Source organism: Lynx rufus, unplaced genomic scaffold, assembly GCF_022079265.1.
Source record: "Lynx rufus isolate CCGP_SWC_20201006 ecotype Redwood Valley unplaced genomic scaffold, mLynRuf1.p SCAF_13, whole genome shotgun sequence".
NCBI lineage: Eukaryota > Metazoa > Chordata > Mammalia > Carnivora > Felidae > Lynx > Lynx rufus.
Window position 1 is genome coordinate 67,348,208 of NW_025814827.1, and position 22,656 is coordinate 67,370,863.

General features: G+C 40.1%; 1 protein-coding gene across 1 annotated transcript in view; it reads right to left on the bottom strand.

Annotated features, from left to right (window-relative positions):
* The window catches only part of MDGA2 (MAM domain containing glycosylphosphatidylinositol anchor 2), an 850,755-nt gene extending 828,355 nt beyond the window's left edge, over window positions 1-22,400 (bottom strand). The window contains exon 1 of the mRNA XM_047075663.1: window positions 22,097-22,400. Coding sequence (XP_046931619.1) covers window positions 22,097-22,376 — 280 coding nt within the window. The 5' untranslated portion in view covers window positions 22,377-22,400. The remainder of the gene's footprint in view (window positions 1-22,096) is intronic.
* Between the last annotated feature and the right edge of the window lie 256 nt (window positions 22,401-22,656).

Here is a 22,656-nt window from a genome sequence, read left to right on the forward strand (position 1 = left end):
TCAAATATTAATTTATTCAACATTTATAATATTTTTATGTTCTTAAACAGAATTAGACTTTCATTTATAAGTTTAAAGCTTATAAAGACGACATTAAAATTGTTTCAAATAATTTTTTTTCAAATTTATATAATTATTTCTTGAGGGAAAATAAGTCCTGTCACATACTAGCAAACCAAGAAAACAGAGGGTGGATGAGGAGATAGTATCTTATAATTCTGTAATAACTTTTAAAATTGCAAAGATCTTTCTGATACCATTCTCATTCCTCTCTCTCTCTCTCTCTCTCTCTGTCTCTCTCTCTGTCTCTCACACACACACACAGATACACACACACACACACACACACACACACACACACATACTTCTCCAGAAATTGATAACTGATAGTGGAAAGAAAATATATAACTTTCAATTTTTCAAAAAATTTAAATGAATAAGGACTATACCTAAAACTTAGAAATAAGGATGCCAAAAATCCCTAAAGAGCCGGCACATTTGGCCAAGGCATTACCACACCACAGAGAGTAGCTGAAATTCTGAACCAAATTCAGGCTGAGAAGAAAGGTATTGTCTGACCCATCTTCTTTCCATTTTCATCCCCTAACTTCTAACAACCAATTCATGGACCTATAGGTAGTTATGAGTGCTACAGTGGCATATCCTTATTATCCAGTAAGAATCTTAGATGGACAAAAAAAAAATTATTACCATAAGAACTGAAATTGCCATAGTTAGGGCCTTTCAGAATAAAAAAGTTCATTTTCTATAAAACACAAAAAACCTAAACAAGAGTGGTTAATGAATCTCCCAGGAGAATAAAATTCATTTATCCTAGGGTGAATACTGTAGAAACAATAGCTCTTTGTGGAGATTGGCTGAGATCTATGATGGAGAGTGCCTGAGCTCCATGTAATTTTATCTATGTCTTACCTAGTTGAACTGAAATGATCTACCAAAGGAAGGCGTACAATGTCTCAGATACTTGAAAGTTTGGAGTAACTAGTTAATAGAATCAGACGGTTATTTCTGGGAACTACGCACGCATTTGAGAAAGCTAATGGGAAGCAGACATCATTTTTTTTTTACTGTGTTTAGCAGAAAATTGCCTCTCCCCAAAGATGTCCACTTCCTAATTCCCTGAAACTGTGACTATATCTAGGTTGCATGACAAAAAGAAATTAAGGTTGCAGATGTAATTAAGGTTGCTAACTAGCTGACCTTAAAACAGAGAGAATATCCTGGATTTTTAGGGTTGGACCAAAGTAATGAGAGGGAGATGTGATTAAGGAAGGAAGAAAGGAACAAAGAGATGCAACAGTACGACCTTTAGAAATGGAAAAACAGGCCATGAGCCAAGAGATAAGGGCAGTCTCTAGAAGGTGGAAAGGACAAGAAAGTGGATTCTTCCTTATAGCCTTAGAAATCAACACAGCCCTGCTGACCCCTTGACTTTAGCCCAGTGAGACACAGAGCAGACTTCTGACCTACAGATCTGTAACAAAAATTATATTGAAGTATTAAGTTGTCATCATTTGTGAAAACAGCGATAGAAAACTAATACAATCATCTGTTTAAAGTGAACTGTGAAAGCCAGAGAGCCTCCTTGTCGGTAAACGAAAACAATACCATTTCCTACAGAGGGTAAAAGAATCCTGAGGGGATCATGTCCAGAACTTAATTATAAGGTAAGGAGCTCTGGATACAGTTGAATCTACCTGGAAAGTCGGCTACATCAAAGTAAAGGGCTTAACTGGGAAGATGTGGAGCCTGGAAATATAGGAAATGAACATCAGGTTCGATACACTCACCAATCTTGATCATCAGGCCCCTCTGGACTCTGTGTGCCTACAGAGGGGTACACTCCTCCCTGTCCAAAGCTAGTGCTTCCTGCTTCCTCCTTGAAGACAATTCCAATGACAATTCTCTGCAAGAGGACACTAGCCCCACTCAGGACCTGCCACCACATTCTCTCTTGCCTAATGGGTCAAAAACCAGGAATAAATCACAACTAGCTGGTGATATGCTGAGCCTACAAAGAGAGGAAAAGGACAACGCCCACAAGAGCCACAGAACCTATAGAACATTGCCTGCAGAGTCAGTAGAGTAACTTTGGGACTGAGTCTGAGGATTCTGGGTCAACAGGGAATGGAACATAAAGTCAGAAAACAGAGTTCATTGATGCAGAGACCTCTGCCTAGCAAGACAACACTTTTCTCCCTTAGAATCTACTCTTAAACATCCTACTGGCAGTTAATCCAACAACCAGGGTTAAATTACTACATAATCCAGCCATGGAGATGTTAAAATTTCCAAGGAAGAAAAGCCACTATGCTCTGAAGGAAATGGATTTAGCCAATAGGTACTAGCAGGAGCTAAAAGAGTATGTACAGAAATGAATCCTGAGGATGCTGGAATAAGATGGGAAAGCATATAAAGGTGAACAATGGAGAGTTTTTTTGATATGGGAGCATCTTCCTGGGATAAAGTATTTATCAACATCCTTGTGAGGACCCCAGGAAATGATGCAATGACACTGGAAGGAAAGCCTTGCAAATCTTACTTGCAAGTAACACCCTTATTAGGTGAAATAGAAGTCCACATAGTAGAAAAGGTCTACATAATAGAAAAGGGGATCATAAGAGTGTATTTTATTCCTAATAAAGTCCTAATAGGACTTGTGCTATTGTAGTCACTTTCTTTTACTGACCCCTGTATTATAAACCAAAAGCTGCCATAACAACATACCACAGATTGGGTGTCTCATAAAGTTATTTTCTTGCAGTTCTGGAGGCTGGAAATCCAAGGTTAATACTGACAGGGTTGGTTTCTCCAGAGGCCTCTCTCTTTGGCTTGCAGATGGCCACTTCTTGCTGTGCCCTCACCTCTGAGTGCACACTTTCCTAATGTCTTTTCCTCTTTTTATAAGGACAGCAGCCCAATGGATGAGGGTCCCACCCTTATGACCTCATTTAACTTTTATTACCTCCTTAAAGGCCTTATGTCCAAATATAGTCCCATTGGGGGTTAGTATTTCAACATATGGCATTGGGGCCACAATTTGATCTATAACAATCCCCTTGGAAATCAAATGTATGATTGGTCAGTGTTAGACAATGAAGCATTTTAAAATTTTACCAAGACTACTGGTTATTTGGGGGAGGGAAGAGGAGGTATGAATATTGTTTCATTATCTCCAGGCTTTCTAGAAATGGGGCAAGCCAAACAATGTGTTGTTATCATGCAGTGACTAACAAAGACTCTCTTTAAAAGATTAACAGAAGTGGCAAAGCTTGAGTGCTTATGCTACTTAAAGCCAGAAAATTCACCAACTGAGTGGTGTGAGTGCTAGGGTGAGGGGGTCTCCACATTGCTGAGGTTACAAACACCAGGAGATGTCATATGGAACTTGATTCCCTGATGGCAGTGGGAACAACAGGGTCTCTAAATAACAGAGGCCAGTCTGAGGCACTTAAGCCTCAGAAGCAATGTTGGCCAATTAATTATAAGAACAGCCGAGTGGCAACCAGGGTGAGGGGGTTCTCTAAAATGCCTATTATCCCAACCCTAAATCAAGACAGCAAATCACAAATACATTGTTTATTGGGAGGAATGGAAGATATTAGCATCATGCTTAAAACCCTAAAGGAGGCATTATGTCCTAATTTTATTCACTAGTCAGGTCAATACAACCAGACTGATGCCGCAAGATGAGACAGGACCACTACAAATTCAACCAAGCAGAATCCCCAATTGTAGATGCTTGGCTAGTTGTGGTATCTTTCCTATAACAGATGGATACAACTTTATGGTACTTGGCAACTGACCTAGCAAACACATTCTTATCCATCTCTAATAAAAAGGAGAACCAAAAGCAGTTCTCATTCATAGAGAGCAAACAGCAGCATACTTCTACCATGCTGACTCAAGACTGTAAGTTTTTCATTCTCTGTCATAATCTATTCTGAAAGTATCTGAACTTACTGAACATTGTGTAAAATATTACATTAATCCATTATATAGATAAATTTTATTAAGTGGGCCACATAAGCAAAAAGCGGCAAGTACTTTACAGGCGTTGGTAAGACATGTGCAGAGGACAGAAAACACCTAATCAGTGAAAGTTTTAGGTGTCTAAGACCTCAGGAATGCAAGGACAACTCTTCCAAAGAACAAATTATTGCATCTCACACTGCTCATCAATAAGAAAGAAGCAAAATCCCTAACAGGACTCTTTTGATTCAGAAGGGACATACCCCATGTTGGAAATACTGCTGTCACCTACTTACCATGTCCCACAGAAAGATGCTGGGTTGGAGTGAGGCCCAGGAAAGTCAAAGACTTTGCAAAAGTTACAGGTGGCACTGAAGAAATCCTGAAGCTTGGGTCATATGACCCCACAAACTCCATGTTATTAGAAGTATCTTTGGTGAGAGAAGTCACCATGCAGAGTTTAAGGCAAGTCCCAGAAAGAGAATCGCGACATAGACACCTAAGGTTTTTGAGCAAGCCCATGCTATTTGCAGCAGAGAATTATAAATCATTCGAAAATTAGTTTATGATGTACTACTGGGCCTTCTTCAGGCAGAATACCTGACCATAGGCTATTAAGAGGCTATAGAAGCAAAAATGCCTACTATAAGCTAGATTGTGTCAGTTAAGTGATGTAAGATCAAGCAGGTCCAGTAGCAACCCATTATTAGGTGAAAATGGTACATCTGAGACCCAACACAAGTTGACAGAGAATGCACAAGTAAGCAAGGCAGTCCAGACCCCTACATCTACCCTGGGTAAAGAGCACTGGCTCATTACCCTCAACTCATACCCATGACTTTATGAAAAGTCCCATATGGGACCACCATGTCCAATAATGTTCCACAGATGGGTTGGCTTGATATGTGTCACAAACTAAAGACGTACTGCACCTGCCCTGAAGCTCCTTCAAAGACAGCAATGAGGGGAAATCCACTCAATATGCTGAGCTTTGGTGATCATACACTTCATGTGGAAAGAAAAGTTGCTGGAGAATACACACACATATACACTCATTGGCAGCAGTGAATAGACTGGCTGGGTGGTTGGTTGGAGGACTGGAAAGAGAAATAACAGAATATCAGCAACAATAACTCAGGGGAAGAGAAATGCAAATGTACCTATGGGAATGGGCATAAAGTTGACAGATCTTTGTCTTACACGTATTTGCTTCCACCATGAAAGAGGCATGTAACAGACTGCATTTTCTAAAGAAGCCTGCAACAATTTCTCTAATCCCAGAAATCCTTCTTCTAGGTGAACGTGACACTATTCCCATCAAGCAGTAAGACCTATAGTCCCTTCCCTTCAACCTGGGTGGACCTGTATCTCTGCCTCAAAGGACAGATTACTTTAGAATCAGTGCATGTGACTTCCTGGGTAAGATCAAGAGACCACTTCTACCCTCTTGGGACACATGCTTTTAAAATTCAGCCACCGCAGTGTGATGAACCCCAAACTATGAGAGAGCCCATATGGAGAGGTCACTTGTAGGCTTTCCATCTGCCAACCCAGCTGAGGTCCCAGCTGCCAGCCAGAATCAACTACCTCACATGTAAGTGAAGATATCCCCAGATGATTCCAGTCCCCAGATGTCAACTCATCCCCTGCTTTCAAGTCTTCCCAGGTAAGGGCTCAGAAGTTATGGGGCAAAGATAAGCCATTATGGTTGTCCCTTGTATGAACTCCTGGACCACAGAATCCATGAATATAATAAAATGGCCATTTTATACCACTACGTTGGGATGGCTTTTTACAGAGCAGTAGTAATTAGAGTAAAGCAATAAATAGAGTAAGGCAATAAACAGCGTAATAGATAGAATGACTTGACCAGCTAACATCAGTCAGCTTGCCATCAGTTACCACAGTGTTGGTTCAACAGGTGCAAGAAGGAAGCAGCCGCAGAGAAAAGTACAGGCAACATGCACAAAGCAAGCAGCATAGACAGGCTCCCAGTCATGAATCCTTATCTAGCTAGTGCTGCTGCTAAGTGACCAACTGACCAGGAAGAGAGACCCTGATATATACCATTCAAAGAGAATAACCAGCTGTTATGGTGGTAACTGACTACACTGGACCCCATTCATACATGAAGGGGCAGAGTCATCCTGATTAGAACTGAAATATTGATATTGTGGGTATGGATTTATAATCTACTGCCTATAATCAGCAAGCACCTCGATCCAAGGGCTTTCAGAATATATGATCCACCCAAATGGGAGCCCTCATAAAATTGTACTAAACAAAGGGATCCACTGAAGAGGAAAAAAAGGTACAGCAATGAGTATATTTTATGATCATAAAATCTACTGGTTCTGTCATATCATGTGCCGTCCCAAAGCTGCTGGCCAGACAGAACAATAGAACAGTATTTTGAAGGAGCAGCTGATGTAGCAGCTTGGAGACAATGGCCTGAGTGGACTGGGCACCACACGCCTAAGACCTCATATAGCCCTAAATTAATGACCATTATGTGGAGCTGTGTCCCTAGTAAGTAGAATACACAAGTCCAAGAACCCCATTGAACTTCATTCCTAGCAACTTATATGGGGTCCCTGTGCTCTCAGTCCCTAGAGTTCTAAATTCTGTGTGGCTAAGATGTCCTGGTCCCCAGAGGGGAACACTTTCCCCAGGGACAACAGCAAGAGCCCTGAACTCTTGTGACAGCTGCCACCCAGCCACTATGTGCTGAAGATAAACAGGCCAAGAAAGGAGTAGCTTTTCATGGAGGGATAACTAAGTCTGACTGTTAAGAAAAGGAAAGACTGCTGTAACACGATGTGAAGGGAAGATGACACCTAGTACCCAGGGACCCTGGTCTATGTATCTGTTTATGCTGCCCTACTGATTCTGACAGCAAACTGACTAATGCAGTATCTGTGGAAGCAGCCTGAGATGGGCATTATAACCATGATCCCAGGCTCTTCAGGGTCACTTCAGAGCTGCCAGCTGCAGGTAGGAGGCTCCTAGAAGGGGTGGTAGAAAAGGGGGGATGATAAATATCAGGTGTGGTTCTGAGCTCAGGCACAGTAGCAGGGGCTGACGTTCATCCCACTAACTTTCTTCTTATATTTCCTTAAGAAAAGAAACTTGCTCCTGGAGGACCAGTTCTCCAATGGGATGAACTCTCATAAGCAACCAAATATGAAAACCATAAAGAGTGACATGTAGAAAATGTGTTTTATTCAGAATCCCTTCTACATAAAGACATTCATTCTCCCAGCTTCTAAGAGTATTGCCTGCTGATTGCTTACAGCTGAGTTCCTCCCAGGATTTGCCTTCTACTAAAGAGAGCCATCTTACCCAGGGGCAGCACACATCTCGCAATTGGTAGAAAAGCAGGTAGAAAGGAACTTTCCTCTATCTGGAACATCTCTGAAGGTCCATCCCAGCTTCACAGTTCCCATCAGCTCAGCTTAGGACTCTGCTGCAACTGAATCACGGTTGAACTTCTTCCTCTACTCAATCTAGGCTCCCTCCTTCCCTTACAGGGAGTACAGAGAGCACTCCCTAATGAACAACTGGCATGTGAATCTTCACCTCAGTGTTCATTTCCTAGGAAGCCAACGTCTGATGACATCTCTCATTCTGCCTTGATCCATCCTACCAGTCCCCATGACCTACACCCAACTATTTCTTGTAATAACAATAAATCTATTCCAGTGCGATCTGCCTGTTTCCAGGCCAATATTATGACCAGGCTAAGACACCTGCCTCTCCCTATGTAATTTGAAAATCTAACCCCCAGAGCAGCATACAGTAGTATGTTGGAAGTTTGCTTTAATGGTTTTCATTTATTTGCTTTGTCAATAACTTCCCATTTGTAGAAATGCTGAGTCTTTCATTAACAATGAGAAAATCTCTACAATGTCAAGATAATTGTTGGGAGGATGACAGCTACGTACAATGAATAAGAAGCTGTCAATAGTTAAGCCACCAGAAAATATTCTTAGAGCAATCTTAGAATAATCTTTGAAAATATCTAGACTTTAAGTTTTGTCACAACTACAGATATTTAAATGGCATTTTCCGGTTTCACAAGATACTTGAAAATCACAGTCATTCTTTATTTTGTTTAAGAATCTATTCCAGCTTTTTTAGACGTTTAACTGAATGACTATTAATTGCTAACATTATATATTACTGAAATAAAGGGTAAAACATAACATAGAGATGTACTTAAATCTTAGGTATATAATTTTATACCTCAATCTTTAAGGCACCATCCACCTTCATCCAAAATAGAGTATGCATCTAAGGTATCACAAAATACAAAAATTAGGAGTGAAGAAAGACAAAAATAGGGTGTACTCTCTTCTGCAAGTATTCCCAAATATAGTGTTAAATGTGTGAGGTAGTAAAAACATAAAATCTATGATTAAACTATTTTGAACTTTGATTTGACTCATCCTTGAATCCATTCCTTTACAAAGGCTTGCAGTGTAATTTGAGATTGTTAGATTACAAGACACATGGGGCACCTGGCTAGCTCAGTTCGTACAGCATGTAACTCTTGATCTTGGAGTTGTGAGTTCGAGCCCCATGTCGTGGGTAGAGTTTACTTAAAAAAAAACTTTAAAAAAAAGATTACAAAACATATGATGGCCTGCTCCATTTGACAATATTATTACAATTTTCAGTGTGCAAAAAGCCGTATATCAAGAGTTCTGAGTATTTGGCTCAGGTATGAGCAAATTACTGCTTAGAGAAAAATTCACTAAATTAACATTTCTCCACATTCTTAAAGAGGTATGACTTGAAAATACAATAACAACAAAGTCATCCTACAGAATTAATGAATTAATGAAATGTGAATGTATAATGAACTTCAGGCGTTGCTCTTTGCAGCCAGACTGAATTAAGAGTTAAAGTTCTAAAGGCTCAATAGCCTCTGAAAATTTGGGGGGTGGTTATCAGTTAAAGAAAACATCAGCTGCTTAGAAATGCATGGCACTACAGCCGAATATAATACCTTTCCTGTTCTCTCTTGAAATGGTTTCCTATCGAAGCAGTTTCTGTATCAATCACACAATAGCCAGAATGGTACAGGGTTATACTATATGACACAATCACTGCATTCAAAAGGCATAGGAAAAATGGCTTTTATGGTAGCAAATGCCGTAGCTAAAAGCCTAAAACAAATCACTAAACTGCACTAATTTGTAAGCTTTGAGGTTTCAGTTGCTCACTGGCAGCTAAGAGAAGAACAGAGCTTGCAATCAACTGTCCTCTTGAGCACAACAAGATTTTTAAGAAAAAGGAACCCGCTGATATAGTCCCCTCAATTAACTCTGAGCAAAAAAAAAAAAAAAAAAAAAAAAAAAAAAAAAAAGCCCAAGTAGTACCTGGAGGGATCTCAAGGCAAAATGAGGCCAAATATGACATTTAACTATTAATCTTACCAAGGCCAGTGATTGCTAATCAGCCTGAGGGAAAATAAAGCAGTACAGTTGACAGTGGTTATTTTTTATAAGCACATGCCTACTATTTTACATGGAAGAATAGAACTACTTCTGCAGAATATCTAGTAGAGCCATGTCTTCATTTTTACAGGTCACTAATTATGAATAAGCTTAAAATATCCCTTCAGTCCAAAAATAAATGACACCAGAGAGAGCCCTCAGTATGGGCATTTCAATTCTAAAAAGAAAAAAAAAAATTATAAATCCTATCTTTCCTTTCTAAAAAAGAAGGCTGTATGATATAAAATGCTGACTTTAGCTGCCTATATATGTTTCTCGGGCAAAAAGCTAGAATTTATCACACAATTTGCATTTCATATATATACTGTTTGAGGTTAAGTTTCATGTATGGCACATGAGCTAACTTGCTTGTTTTAATCATAGGAAGTTATATACACACACATATACGAATAAAGCTTAATAATACATATAACAATATACACAAATACTTATTTTTGCATATACTTCATATATGATTCCAAACTTAGGCACAAGTAACTATACGGTGGTTATTTAATTTTTCATCCATCTCATCCAAAGATCAGAGTATAGCATAATATGCACAAGCACCTAGTACAAGGTGTGGCAATAGCAGACACTTAATAAATAGCAGTTATTTTATCAAAAAAATTACTAGATCCTATTTTTAGTTCTTTTTCAATAATAGAAAAAGAAGGCATATAATTCAAATTACCTAAATTTAGTTTATAGATGAATTTTAGTATCCTCATTTGGATACAGATATGTCTGATGCTCTAAAAGCTCACTAAAAAGGGGAAAAGACCTACTGTAAAGACCTGGCCAATAGACACAGGGGATGGTCTTCTCAGAATACCAGTGACACTGGGCTTCAAGTGTACTCATCACTGTACTGCAAACAAAATAAACTGACCATGTAGTGCTATTATGCAGCTAAGAAAAACTTCTCTTCTGTCAACTGCAAAAAACAGAAGGAAAGACAAGTAATGTAAGTTTCTAGAGGTAATGTAAACTGGTGAACAAGAAGAACATGAAAGTATCACAAAGGGATATTTAAAAACAAAACGAATGTTAGTTAACAGATTGCATGCCCTGCTGACAACACTGAATCAGAGTCATCTCTGCAAGAGAAGCTGGAAAGCCATCCAATTCCTCCAGCTTAATCTAAAACGTATACTAATCCAGGACACCTACTCTATGAATACACAAACACACTCACACATACACACATACATAAACACAATTAATATATGTGAATATATTTTTAGAGCATATACATATATGCTCTATATACAAATATACATTTATAGTGTGTGCATATCTATTTATATCTAGACAGATAAGAGTCTTTTAATATTTCTCTGAAACTGAAGAGGTGGGTAAGCCATAAAGGTTTCAAAGTACTTCCTTCGCATAAGTAAGTTTAGAGTTGAGGTATGAACAAGTTTTTAATGATGATAGAAAACTAAAAACTTAGATGCTTTTGAAGTGCTCACCCAAATAACATATAATTAGAATAGAGTTCAATGGTAAAATCATGAAATCACAGTGAGCAGAAAGGAGACTTTCAACCCCAGCTGCTGCAACTGGGGAGATGTTTGTTGGTGAAGCACAGGAAATAATCAGAGAATAAGTAGCCTCTGAGTAAAAGGCTGCAGTCCCCTGGGGGTTATTCTTGTCTTAGGTAAAGAATGGGAAGTTTAGAAACCCTAATCTTCACAGCGATGATGTCACCATGTAGCTTAAATATTGCAGGGAGTGGTCATGACAGAACAGACTTGCATCTCCTTATGCAATGATACGTAGATGAATCTATACATGACAAAGTGAGAATAAAATCACCCAAAGATTGAGCACTGATTGTGAAGTAAGACTGAAAATTTTAAAATTGATATAGTAGGGACGCCTGGGTGGCTCAGTCGGTTAAGTGTCCGACCTCAGCTCTGGTCACAATCTCACGGTTCATAGGTTTAAGCCCCGCATGGCGATCTGTGCTGACAGCTCATCTCTGCCCCTCCCCCTGCTAGCACTCTGTCTCTCTCAAAAATAAATAAACATTTTTTTAATTTAAAAAATAAAATTAATATAGCAGCTCTACACAGGGGAACAGTACAGGTGGAATAGTCCAGTGTGAAAATTGAACCAAATGATAGATATAAGTGAATAAAAGAACAAGGGGAGAATCATAATAACAGTGTAGAATAACCATGAAACAAGGAGCAAATTCAAAACCAGGGTAAAAAATATTAACTATATCGCTTGTTGATAATAACTTCACTAATTCTGAGGTACTGAGGTAACACCGACAACTCCAAAACTACAGTTGAATCTGTGCACACGACAGAATCTCCTGTGCATGTCCTTATGGTGGCTTACTTCACTAAGTCAACACTGTTCATTCCACATAACGGGGAAAATTATTCTCAACTAATAATTTTTTGTCTGCTTAAGGTCCTAAGAAAATATGACCTTTTGGTTTTGTTACGGAACCAATATTGTTACCTGACCAATATTCCCAACGATTGTCTAACTAATATCCTGATACTCAAATGACAGCCTAATTTTTCCCATCTAATTAGTGATATGAATAGGGATTATTTATGTGAACTAACTTTCACCGACAAAAAATATAGTATTTGCCGAGTATAATTAAAATGCACTAGTACAAAAATGTACTTTTCGGTTAATTCTAAAGATTTTTTTTTAACAATTAGTTGGGTAGGTGAGAAATAGCAATTTTGGTCAGTTTTGGACCAAAATTAGATTCTATACACAATAAATGTGCAATAGCCTCATTTGATAATTTTTCATTTTCCCTGTTTTTATTTTTATACTATCAAATATTTATATTTTTACAAGTAATTCTTACTTTTTTCCATTCAAATAGTTTACATTTATAGACAGCTAATTTTCAATTAGTGTCAAAGAGCAGGACATTAAGAATATTCTTGCTCCTTGGGACACCTGGGTGGCTCAGTTGGTTAAGCATCCAGCTTTGGCTCAGGTCATGTCTCGTGGTTCACGGGTTCAAGCCCTATATCGGGTTCTGTGCTGACATCTTGGAGCCTGGAGCCTGCTTCGGATTCTGTGTCTCCCTCTCTCTGCCCCTCCCCTGCTCTTACTCTGTCTGTCTGCCTGTCTGTCTCTCTCTCTCTCTCAAAAATAAATAAAACATTAAAAAAAATAAAAATAGAAGAATATTCTTGCTCCTTGATACAAAAGCAAGATTTATATATAATCTGAACACACACATGTAAATACACTCATGCACATAAAGTTTAGGTTACACTAATATTCAATGGAGTTCTTTTTTTTAATGTTTATTCATTTAGTTTTGAGAGAGAAAGAGAGCGGAGACAGACCAAGACAGAAATCCCAACCAAACTCTGGGCTGTCAGCGCAGAGCCCGACCTGGGGCTTGAACTCACGTACCATGAGATCATGACCTGAGCTGAAATCAAGAGTCGGACACTTAACCAACTGAGCCACCCAGGCGCCCCTCAATGGAGCTCGTAAATGAGGCAGAGAGTGGGGTTAGCAGTTCCCCACTGCCACCCCCCGCCAGTAAGAAATTCCAGGGTTATGCAAATTGAGAGAAAGAGGTTAGCTTGAGGTGCAATACCAATTATATGTGTACACAAGATGTAATATCAATAGCATTTTCATGCACATATTAATATTAGATATACTGTTTAAAATATAACACTTATTTTCTGCTAGACTGACACACTGGAATGTTTTTCCAGAAAAAATTACTTCTTCTCTGTTACTAGTTCTGTACTCTGTTCTAAGAACCAAATGGCAGGCCTATTATGAGGTCCAATTGCTAGCACACCTGAGTGTACTTTCTTAAGGAGATGGAGAACACTTTTCATGCACTCTCCCTCTATCCCAGGTATAAAAAAGCAACCATACATTTTTATTCTTGCTTCCCTTTATGTAACAGCCCACTTTCCTAACAGTTGACTGCATGTGGAAACGGAGGGATACAGAGATTAAGATTTTTGTCCATGGTCACCCAGTAAAGCAACACAGCTGAACCAGAAGCAAGCCTAAATTCCTCAAGTTTTCAACCACATCTTGCTGCTTTGCACAAGGGTAAAAAACAATAATGAAAGCACATACCTCACTTTTCATAACGACAATGCATTCATCTCAGTGGCTGTACATTTGTAAAAATCAACATGACATTTCAAGTCATTCTGGACCCACAGTCCACTGCTTCTAAGTAGTATACACTCTGAAAGGGCTTTGAAAAGTCTTTGACTTTAAGTCCAAGAGGAACTGCTGTGTAGGTTCAAAGCTTCCCAAGGTTGCCAGAACTTTAAACACAACTGTCTTATCTTCTTCCTTTTTTAATGTTTCTTTTAAAACCTTATTTATTTATTTTGAGAGAGAGAGAGAGAGAGAGAGAGAGAGAGAGAGAGAGAGAGAGAGATAGTGGGCAGCGGAGGGGGAGAGAGAGCGCGGGAGAGAATCCCAAGCAGGCTCCACACTGAGTGAGCCAACAAGGCGCTCTGATAACTGTCTTATCTTCTAATGAGCAGTCAGTTGGCTTCAAACTGACCAAATCCAAAATCTTGGTGGACATAAATATCTGAGCACATTCTAGAATATCACACAATGAAATTTATTTCCCAGACTTACAGACTTTTGCAGGGGAAGGTGGAGGCTAAATGACAGATAATATCTTTCTAGTTGGGTATACTTTGGAGAAATAGCTTAAGCTTTCTTAGATATGCATTCTAGGGTTATTTTTCCTTATGGACCATGATTCCTACAGCTGGGATCTGTGCTGTGGCAGTGCATTTCCACCTTCTTTATCAGTATTATGCCAACCTACTTTCAAGGCTCAACTTAGGATGTATCAGCTTTTTCAACTTTCTTCCATCCATAATGTCAACGGTAACTGCTCTCTGTTGTTTAGGCACAAACTTATATATTTCTTACAGCCTTACTTTGTCTGTTTCCCCATTTAGTTTTATCTCTTCAGTTAACTTATAAAGTCTTTCAGTTCACAGCCTTTACACCACACAGCTACACGTTATCCACAGCAGTTATACATTAATTTGTTGACTGAATTACCAGAAGTTACCCTACATTTGCCCAGAATCTGTACAGAATTCCCACTGGCCATAGTTTCTGAAAAGTTGCCTGTCTTCCTCAGATTTTTCTCTTCTTGGGCATACTCACAGGAGCCCCCTCCTGTTCAGGAGGACATCTACCTGAGGCAAGGCATGGACTCAATACACAGTTCCACTCAGAAATAACAGAATGCCCTGATGCTTAATCTGTGCCTCTCTCTCCTTATGTACCCAAGTCATACAATTAATTAGTAAGAAGGATAATGTGGTCTGCAGGACCATAGCCTCTATTTAAGAGTTCCTCATCTTTCCCTTTCAGGAGACCAGAAAAATCTTCCTGAAGATGTTTTTCAGTCAAATGGCAAACATTTTACTTCTTCTGTTTGACACACATGAACAAAGTTCTAATTACTTCAGAAAAAAAATTATTTTGCTTTTCCCCATTACTTACAGGGTGGATACATTTTCTAACAGTCATTTCTGGCTAGCATCCTATTTCCTACTTACCTCTTTCAGATCTGAGCTGCATTTTCTGCTGTCCTTTAGGACTCTGGGAGGCCTAGCTATGAATCAACGTTTCCTCTTTCAGACAGACATGTTTCCCTTTCCACAGAATCACTCAATGATTTTTACCCCTCCCATTCTCATTACAAAGAAATAAAACAAAAAATAGGCTGCTTGCAGATATGGTAACATGTCACATACTTGACCCCATCTGTCAACCACACAGCAGTAGAGTGTTGAGTTGAGTGTTGAGTGTTGAGTGGAACAGTAAGAAACTGATGTCTCCTACTTTTATGAAAAACTATAAAGGTAGCACACTAAAAGATACAAAGAATAAGTTACCTCATCATTTCTAAAACCCTTGTTGCTACGTAACAATGTCTTTAATTAATATATTTATAGTAAATGTGTAATAGCCCAAAAATATTTTCCTAATATTTGAAATTTCCTGTAATTATAATTTCTGGGGAATGTGTGATTTGGATTATGAAATGGAAATCATCATCTTACTGAATTCAATCAATGACATCAACAGAAATGAAAATAAAGCGTTTTGAAACCAAGCTTAGAAAAGGTATAGTATCTCGAAAAAGTGGTAAGAAAGCAATATAAAAAAAGCTTAACTGGGATCAGTGTAAGGAGGTATAGTAAGAAAGAAATGGAGGGGCACCTGGGTGGCTCACTCAGTTAAGCATCCAACTTTGGTTCAAGTCATGATCTCATGGTTGTTGATTTCTAGCCCAGCATTGGGCTGTCGCTGTCAGCACACAGCCTACTTCACATCCTCTGCCCCCTCTCTCTCTGCCCCTCCCCTGCATGTGCTCTCTCTCTATCAAAATAAATAAACATTTTTTTCAGAAGAAAGAAAGAAATGGAACTGCACTGGCATAAAATGGAAAATAAGTGTGTGCCCCAATAATGCAACATGACAAATTTTATTAGTAGGTTGGGGAAAAAAATCCATCCAATGGATGTGCCTGCATTCTGGAAAAAAGAGTTGTGAAATTTCTTTCTGTAAAGAAATCTCATAAACAACACAGGACTGCCATTTGACTGGCATATTGGGTCTTAAAGTAGTGGGAAAATTTAATGACATCTTATAGTCTCTTCTCACAACTTTATAATTGTATAGGCCCAAAAGTTTATTAATTGGATTTGAAAATAAAAATAGGGCACAGTTTCCTATGAATGCAATCATTTATTCAGTCTGATGTAAGTGGTATACTTACACTGATAGTCACTGAAACAAAGAAATGAAATTTCATTTTGTGGGACTATTCAGTTAACAGCAATAACAATGAAGCTGAAAACACTCACCCTATTCATACCTGAAATGCCCTCATTATAATACTTTGCTTGTCCCTCCAAAATAGCCAAAAAGGAGAGTACGACATTCTCCAATTCAACTCAGAACTGATGGCACATTCCCTTAGTTTACTGCAGCTGCCAGAAAGCACCACTCTAGAGCTCAGTTCCAGGACTAGGCTGGTATATCTATCTGCCTTTGCCTTTTGTGGGTTGTAAGCCTTAAACCCAACTCTTTCAAGACTCTTCCCAAAGCATAAAGACCAGGTCAGACAATGTGAATGATGAATTACCTCTACATCTAGAAAGCAACCCACGATCACAGTTCCTAACACTGTCTTAAAAAGACATAAACTGAACCCATAAGGCTCATGCTGGTAGGTCTTATCTCGGAAAGCCCCACCATAATCATACTAAAATAGTAAGTTGTGAAAGAATACAGAGCACATTCCTTCAGAAAAATTTGCTTGTAGCCTACTTCTCAAAACAGATTTACGGCGGTTCACCTTATAAAACAAAAACAAAAATAATTGTATAGTATCAATAAGAAGAGTCAGAATCAGAGGCAATAAAATTAATCCAAGAAATCAAGACCACGAAAAATGCTTTCCTTGGATTTCTTTAGTGATATCTCTATTCACCAGAACTCCATCTCTACACTTTTACATCGGAGTCCTAATTATCTTCACCCTGGCATCCTTTCTAACTTATTCTCTAGAAAATGATTCCTTAGGCTTGATGTACAACCTGCTCAATCTAAAATACTTAATAGCCCACTTAAGGACTTTCCTAGGGATCTATAAGACATGAGCAAGTAATATTATTTAAATAATCTTCCCACTTTGCATGCAAATTCTCAACCTTGAATGGACAAAAATAATCCCAAGATACAAAGGACAGCCCACTCTTGGTGATGATGATATGATGGTGGCCAAGGTGGTGACAATATGAGTCTGTTTATGTGTACGTGTACTGCATATAGGAACAGTGGGGTGAAGAGTGGGAACAGAGAAAGAGCTGGCTGTATGTGGTAGAGCTTTAGATTGATTTTTTTCAGCAACATTTATTAAAGTTATATCCCCCTCTCCTGCCATAGGCTGACACCCTAAATATGTGTTCAGCCAAAAGCAGTCTCTGATCATAGGGCCTCTCCAAACTCAAAATGGGCAAAAATCACAATTCAACACACTTAGGATAACTTTGCCATGAGGATGGCAACATCCTGGGACTGAATGCAATGGTCAACTGATGTTCTAGAGCGCTCTTATCCTTTGGATCAATCTGTCCATTCAGATTCGACCTACTGACAGGCTGAACTATCTTCCAGATCCTTCCTATCCACACTAAATGTCATTGCTAAATTATATGATATTAATTGATATTACTGGAATTGAGTGAATATAGCTTGCTAATTTGTCATACACATATGTTTGATAAACTTATTCTATTTATTATTTCCAGCACATCCTGGGAACTATATAGATGGTGCATTAACCATTTCAGGATACCTACTCACTGGTCGATTGGCTCCCATTAAAAACCATTCAGACATGGACTTTTATTTTGTTTTTCGCTTGTAGATTTGTCTTGTGGTAATGCAGTTATAATCTTTTATGAGTCTCCTTGGAAATTAAGGGCATGATAGGCCAGAAGTAAAAATACAGTGTGTGGCAATACAGTAGTTTTTTTTTTTCTTTTTTAGCAAAACAACTGAGAAGTCGATGGGAGATAGGATTCTCAATATATGATTCTAGAGATGTAAGATCTCTAGAAAACACAGTTAAACGACCCAAACTGCACAAAAACTTACAAAGAAAACTTTCAAAACTAGGAAAATGTTTTGATCGCTTGGCTCTAAGTATTTCAGTTAAGTATACATATAGCTGAGGTTTATTATGACCCTTGATGCTATGCTTAATCAGGTATCCTAAAACTAATACAAAGGAAGTCCAACAAAATAATACCAAAAGTTGATACCATTTCACTGTTCATTTAAGGACTCTGGTTTTCAGTGTAAGTAAAAATAAAACAAAACTTTCAAATTCCAAGAGTATTCTCAGGAAAAAACTTTGAATACAAATAACTTTTTAAAATTCAAGAAAGTCAAATCTGTAACTCAGGAAAATGGATTTTAAAAACTACACAAATATAGATATCTCCAAATGAGTATTATCCATCAAAATATTTAACAGCTGTCTTAGGAAGTCTACATGAATGTTTTTCTAATGCTGCTTTGTTATAAAGAATTATTTTTTTTCCAATTTTCCTTTCAGAAGTGTTTTCAAATAATTTATATCCCTGTAATACTATCTCTGGTGTGGGACAGTTAAGAGAGATACAGGAAAATGCCAGTTTTTAAATGTCTTTTTTAATGACATCAGAATTATTGATGGGGGGTAGACAGACAGATATAAACTGATGGATAATTTCCCTTACCTAAATGCCACACATACACAAATCTCAGCTATTGTGCAGTAAGTTTCCTAAACAATATTCCAGGATAAATAACAGTAAGTTCCTGGGTCTACAGAACACACTTTTACAACATAAGTATTGAACGTGGTGCCAAAGCTAATTGTGCACAAGAGGAATAAGATTATAGTTACTCAAAACAATATAATCTGTGCATTAAAACAAATATTCTCAATTACTTAAAAAAACCTGAATTTCATGCTCAGAGTTTTCCAGCCAAGAAGTGAAAGAATGAAGGGACTGACTAGCTATTTCAAAGAAAAGTTGCAATGACATATTTCTAAATCATGAAGTTAACTTGAGGCTGCAATGAAATAATTTTGTCTGAATTAACTATAAGACAATTTTTATTTCCCCTTTAACTTAGCTAGTAGAAGGAAACATTAAGAAATAATACTTTGTGTGTAACATGAATGGTTTTACATCAGCAAATACAAAGGGATAAAGGGACATAGATTTTTATGGTAGCGAAATTCCAATGTAGATCTTTAAAGTCTCTGTTTACAACTGCCCTGCTTTCTTACTTATTCGTTTTCATGGTTCTTCAAATAAAATGTTCAAAACACAATTTATAACCTTACACTAACTCTTATGTCTATGTCCTTTCCACAACTGATCAATATTTTATACCTACATAAACTCACTATAAACATTTCGACAAATAAAATTCAAACTACTTTAGGTTAAGAAGGGTGTCATGATTTACACAGTCACAGCAATGAAATCTGAAGTCCTTATCGGTGTTTCTCAGACTTAAGCATACATCACAATTATCACCTAAGGTAAGGAACACAGATTGCTGGATCCCACACTCTGAATTTCTGATTTAGAAAGTCTGGGAGGGGCCTGATAATTTGCATTTCTAACAAGTTTCCAGGTGAGGCTGATGCTGAAGGTTAGGGGTTCCCACTGTGAGAACCTAACTCTTGTGCTAAAACATATTTAAAAACTAATACATAAATATATTTTTTCACCCACCTAGTAGCTGTAACATTTATAAGGACCAGGGATGTGGATTAATTTTCACACAAACCCCATTCTAATCCAAGCCAGATGCCTAATAGCCACACCAATATTAAAAGAAAACAGAAAAAAAAAAAAAAAAAAAAAGACCGCTACCTTCATCACAGTGATTAGTTCAGTAGCAGAACTGCATCCCCCTTTGTTGTTAAGCATCATGGGCATTATTTCAATGCAACTGTTTCCTACTTGTTCCCACTCCTAGATCTTACCCTTCCACTGCCCAAAATGAAACCGTGCCAGGATTTATAATCCGAAAGACAAAAAGTGACAGGAAAATGGTACCATGCCTTTCTAATCCAGACACTTCCAGCATGTCCTGCCATCCCTGAATCTAACTTCTCATTATCTCCTACACACACACACACACACACACACACACACACACACACAGAGTTGTTGTTTAATCTTCTTAGCTGGAATGATCTGAACAAATGAAAAAGAAATAAAGACTTGGATATGGGATTAAAGGAATCCAGACTCCCCCATGTTAAGGAACAGCTCCTTCATAAGGCTCTATCTCCAATATTCCTCTATCCCTAGAATCTCAGCCACTCTAAGATGTTCAGAAGTCAAAAGAGCAGTAAGTGAATTCTTGCCCTCCTCAAGGCCCCACCTCCTGCTGTCAGCCAAGCAGTAAGATCTGCCTGGAGTTTCAACATCTCTCTCAACATACACACACACCACCATCATCACCACCACCACCCCCTCAAGCGGGTTCTCTTTCCTTTGGGAAAGAGAGGCTGGGTAGAGAGGGGAAATTAAGATGCACAGAGGTAGGAGAAAGTGAAACTTTTCTGGCCTGAGCCAAAAAGGGAACTAGGAAGACAAGAAAGAAGAGTGGCAGATGGAGCGCTGGAGGGCCAAAGCTCACCCCTCCCAACCCCCTCCTGACCACCACCTCAAACACTCAAGCCAGGAAAAACACAGCAGAGACAGTAAAAAAAGGCTGGGTCAGATCTCCTGCCTCCTTCCCCACACACCTGCCCATGGCACACACCACGTTCCCAGAGAGTTTAAGTATTCAAAGTCCCCTTGCACCCGCACCCACTCTGCAGTAAGTTCCATGGTCTGCAGGGAAACCTCTGCAAACACTCATGCCCTTTGCCCAGGGACAGCCATTGACCTAGCAGTGCAGCGCTGGGGTCTAAACCCTGGAGTGATACCAAAGGCAGCAGTTGAGTGTCCAGCACACCCTGACACTAGGAGAGCTGTAGCAGAGTGGTGGCCGCTGTCCCCTCCATAGCTGTTCTCTTCACCTTCCTACCATACCTCTGAGATCACAAAAGTTATGTTTCCTTTGTGGCACTGCCTGCTGGTCCCAGGAAATGAGGCACCTTTCAACCAGAGTCTGGGTGTGTGTGTGTGAGTGAGTGTATCTTTCAATCCCGAAAGCCAAGGGTGCCAACTGCTGACAGGCAAAGGAACCTAGATCTGCTCTGGAGGACTTAAAAATCTCCAAATTAACAAGCTCGCCCTTCTCTCGGTCCTAACCGGCCCAGACCTGGGTTTTCCAGAGAACTGTCGTTGTGTTCCTGTTGCAGCGAGCTGGTGTCCTGCCCCGGAGCCAAGACGCGCAGACTTGGCCATCCGTTCATTCATGCATTTGCTCATCCATTCACATAAACATGTCCCTTAATTGTGTCTGGCACCGAGAATCTTGCCTGCTATTTTCCCCTCCCCAAGTCAGTATTCATGGCAACGCTGGTGCAGAACGCAACTCAACTGTCACCCCACTTCCTGAGCCGGAAAACGAAGTCATGTAAGCATTCACCAAGAAGAAGAAGAAAAAAAAAAAAAAGGAAAAGGTGGAGAAAAGGAGGAGGCGGGAGACGGAGAGGGATGGGGAGCTCACTGGGGTCACATTCGGAGCTTCCCTTCGGGGGAAACCACGGCACAGACACCGCGGCAATGGAAGGAGCCAAATCATTAAATCAAGGACTGCTAGAGCTCCGTTCCCCAGCGGGGATAAATCAAGTGCAAAGCCACTCGTTCGCAAGAGTGCAATGTTGTCGGCTCGACCCAACTCCCAGCCCCAGCCGAGGCGCTGGGGGAGCGGCTCGCAACCCAACCCGCAGCGCGCTCGCTGCCTCCTCACCGCTCCCAATAACGTGATGAAGTGTAAATCAAATACCACGCCGGGAGGGGCCCCGGAACGGCGCGAGTCGTGCATTTTCGCTCGCCAGCCTATGTTGCCCAAGAATCACAAGGTCACGATAGCGTCGCGATTGCACTCACCGTATACTCCTTGGCCAGAGATCCCTTCCAGGAGGACTGTCAGCAGCCACACGAGACCGTACACTAAATCCATCTTCACGTGAACATGAACATATCCAGCCCAGGGGGGATGCAGCGGGACCTTCCGGAGGCCGGCGGCCAGCCGAGCGCGCTCCACTCGCGCCCGGGCCGAGCCGAGGTGCCCAGGAACCGCTCGCCGAAGAAGGAAGCGCCGTCCGTCTGTCCTTCTCCGGCGGCGGCCGTGAGCGGAGCGCAGGAGCCCCGCACACCCCACACTCATGCACACACACACACACACACACGCACGCACACACACACTCCCACAACACAATACCCCGACACACACTCACACGCACGCAGCACTCACACCGGGCGCCTGGGAAAATCGCAGGCGCCGGGGAGGAGCAGGGGGCGTGATGGGAAGGGGACCGGGAGGCTAAGTGTTCTTCAGGGTAGCGGGCTCGAGTCTCCGCAGCGACGGCGGCGGCGGCGCGCTGGGCTGGCGGCGGGCGCGGGCCAGGGGCCGGGGGTGCCGAGCGCTGCAAGCCTGACGCGGGCAG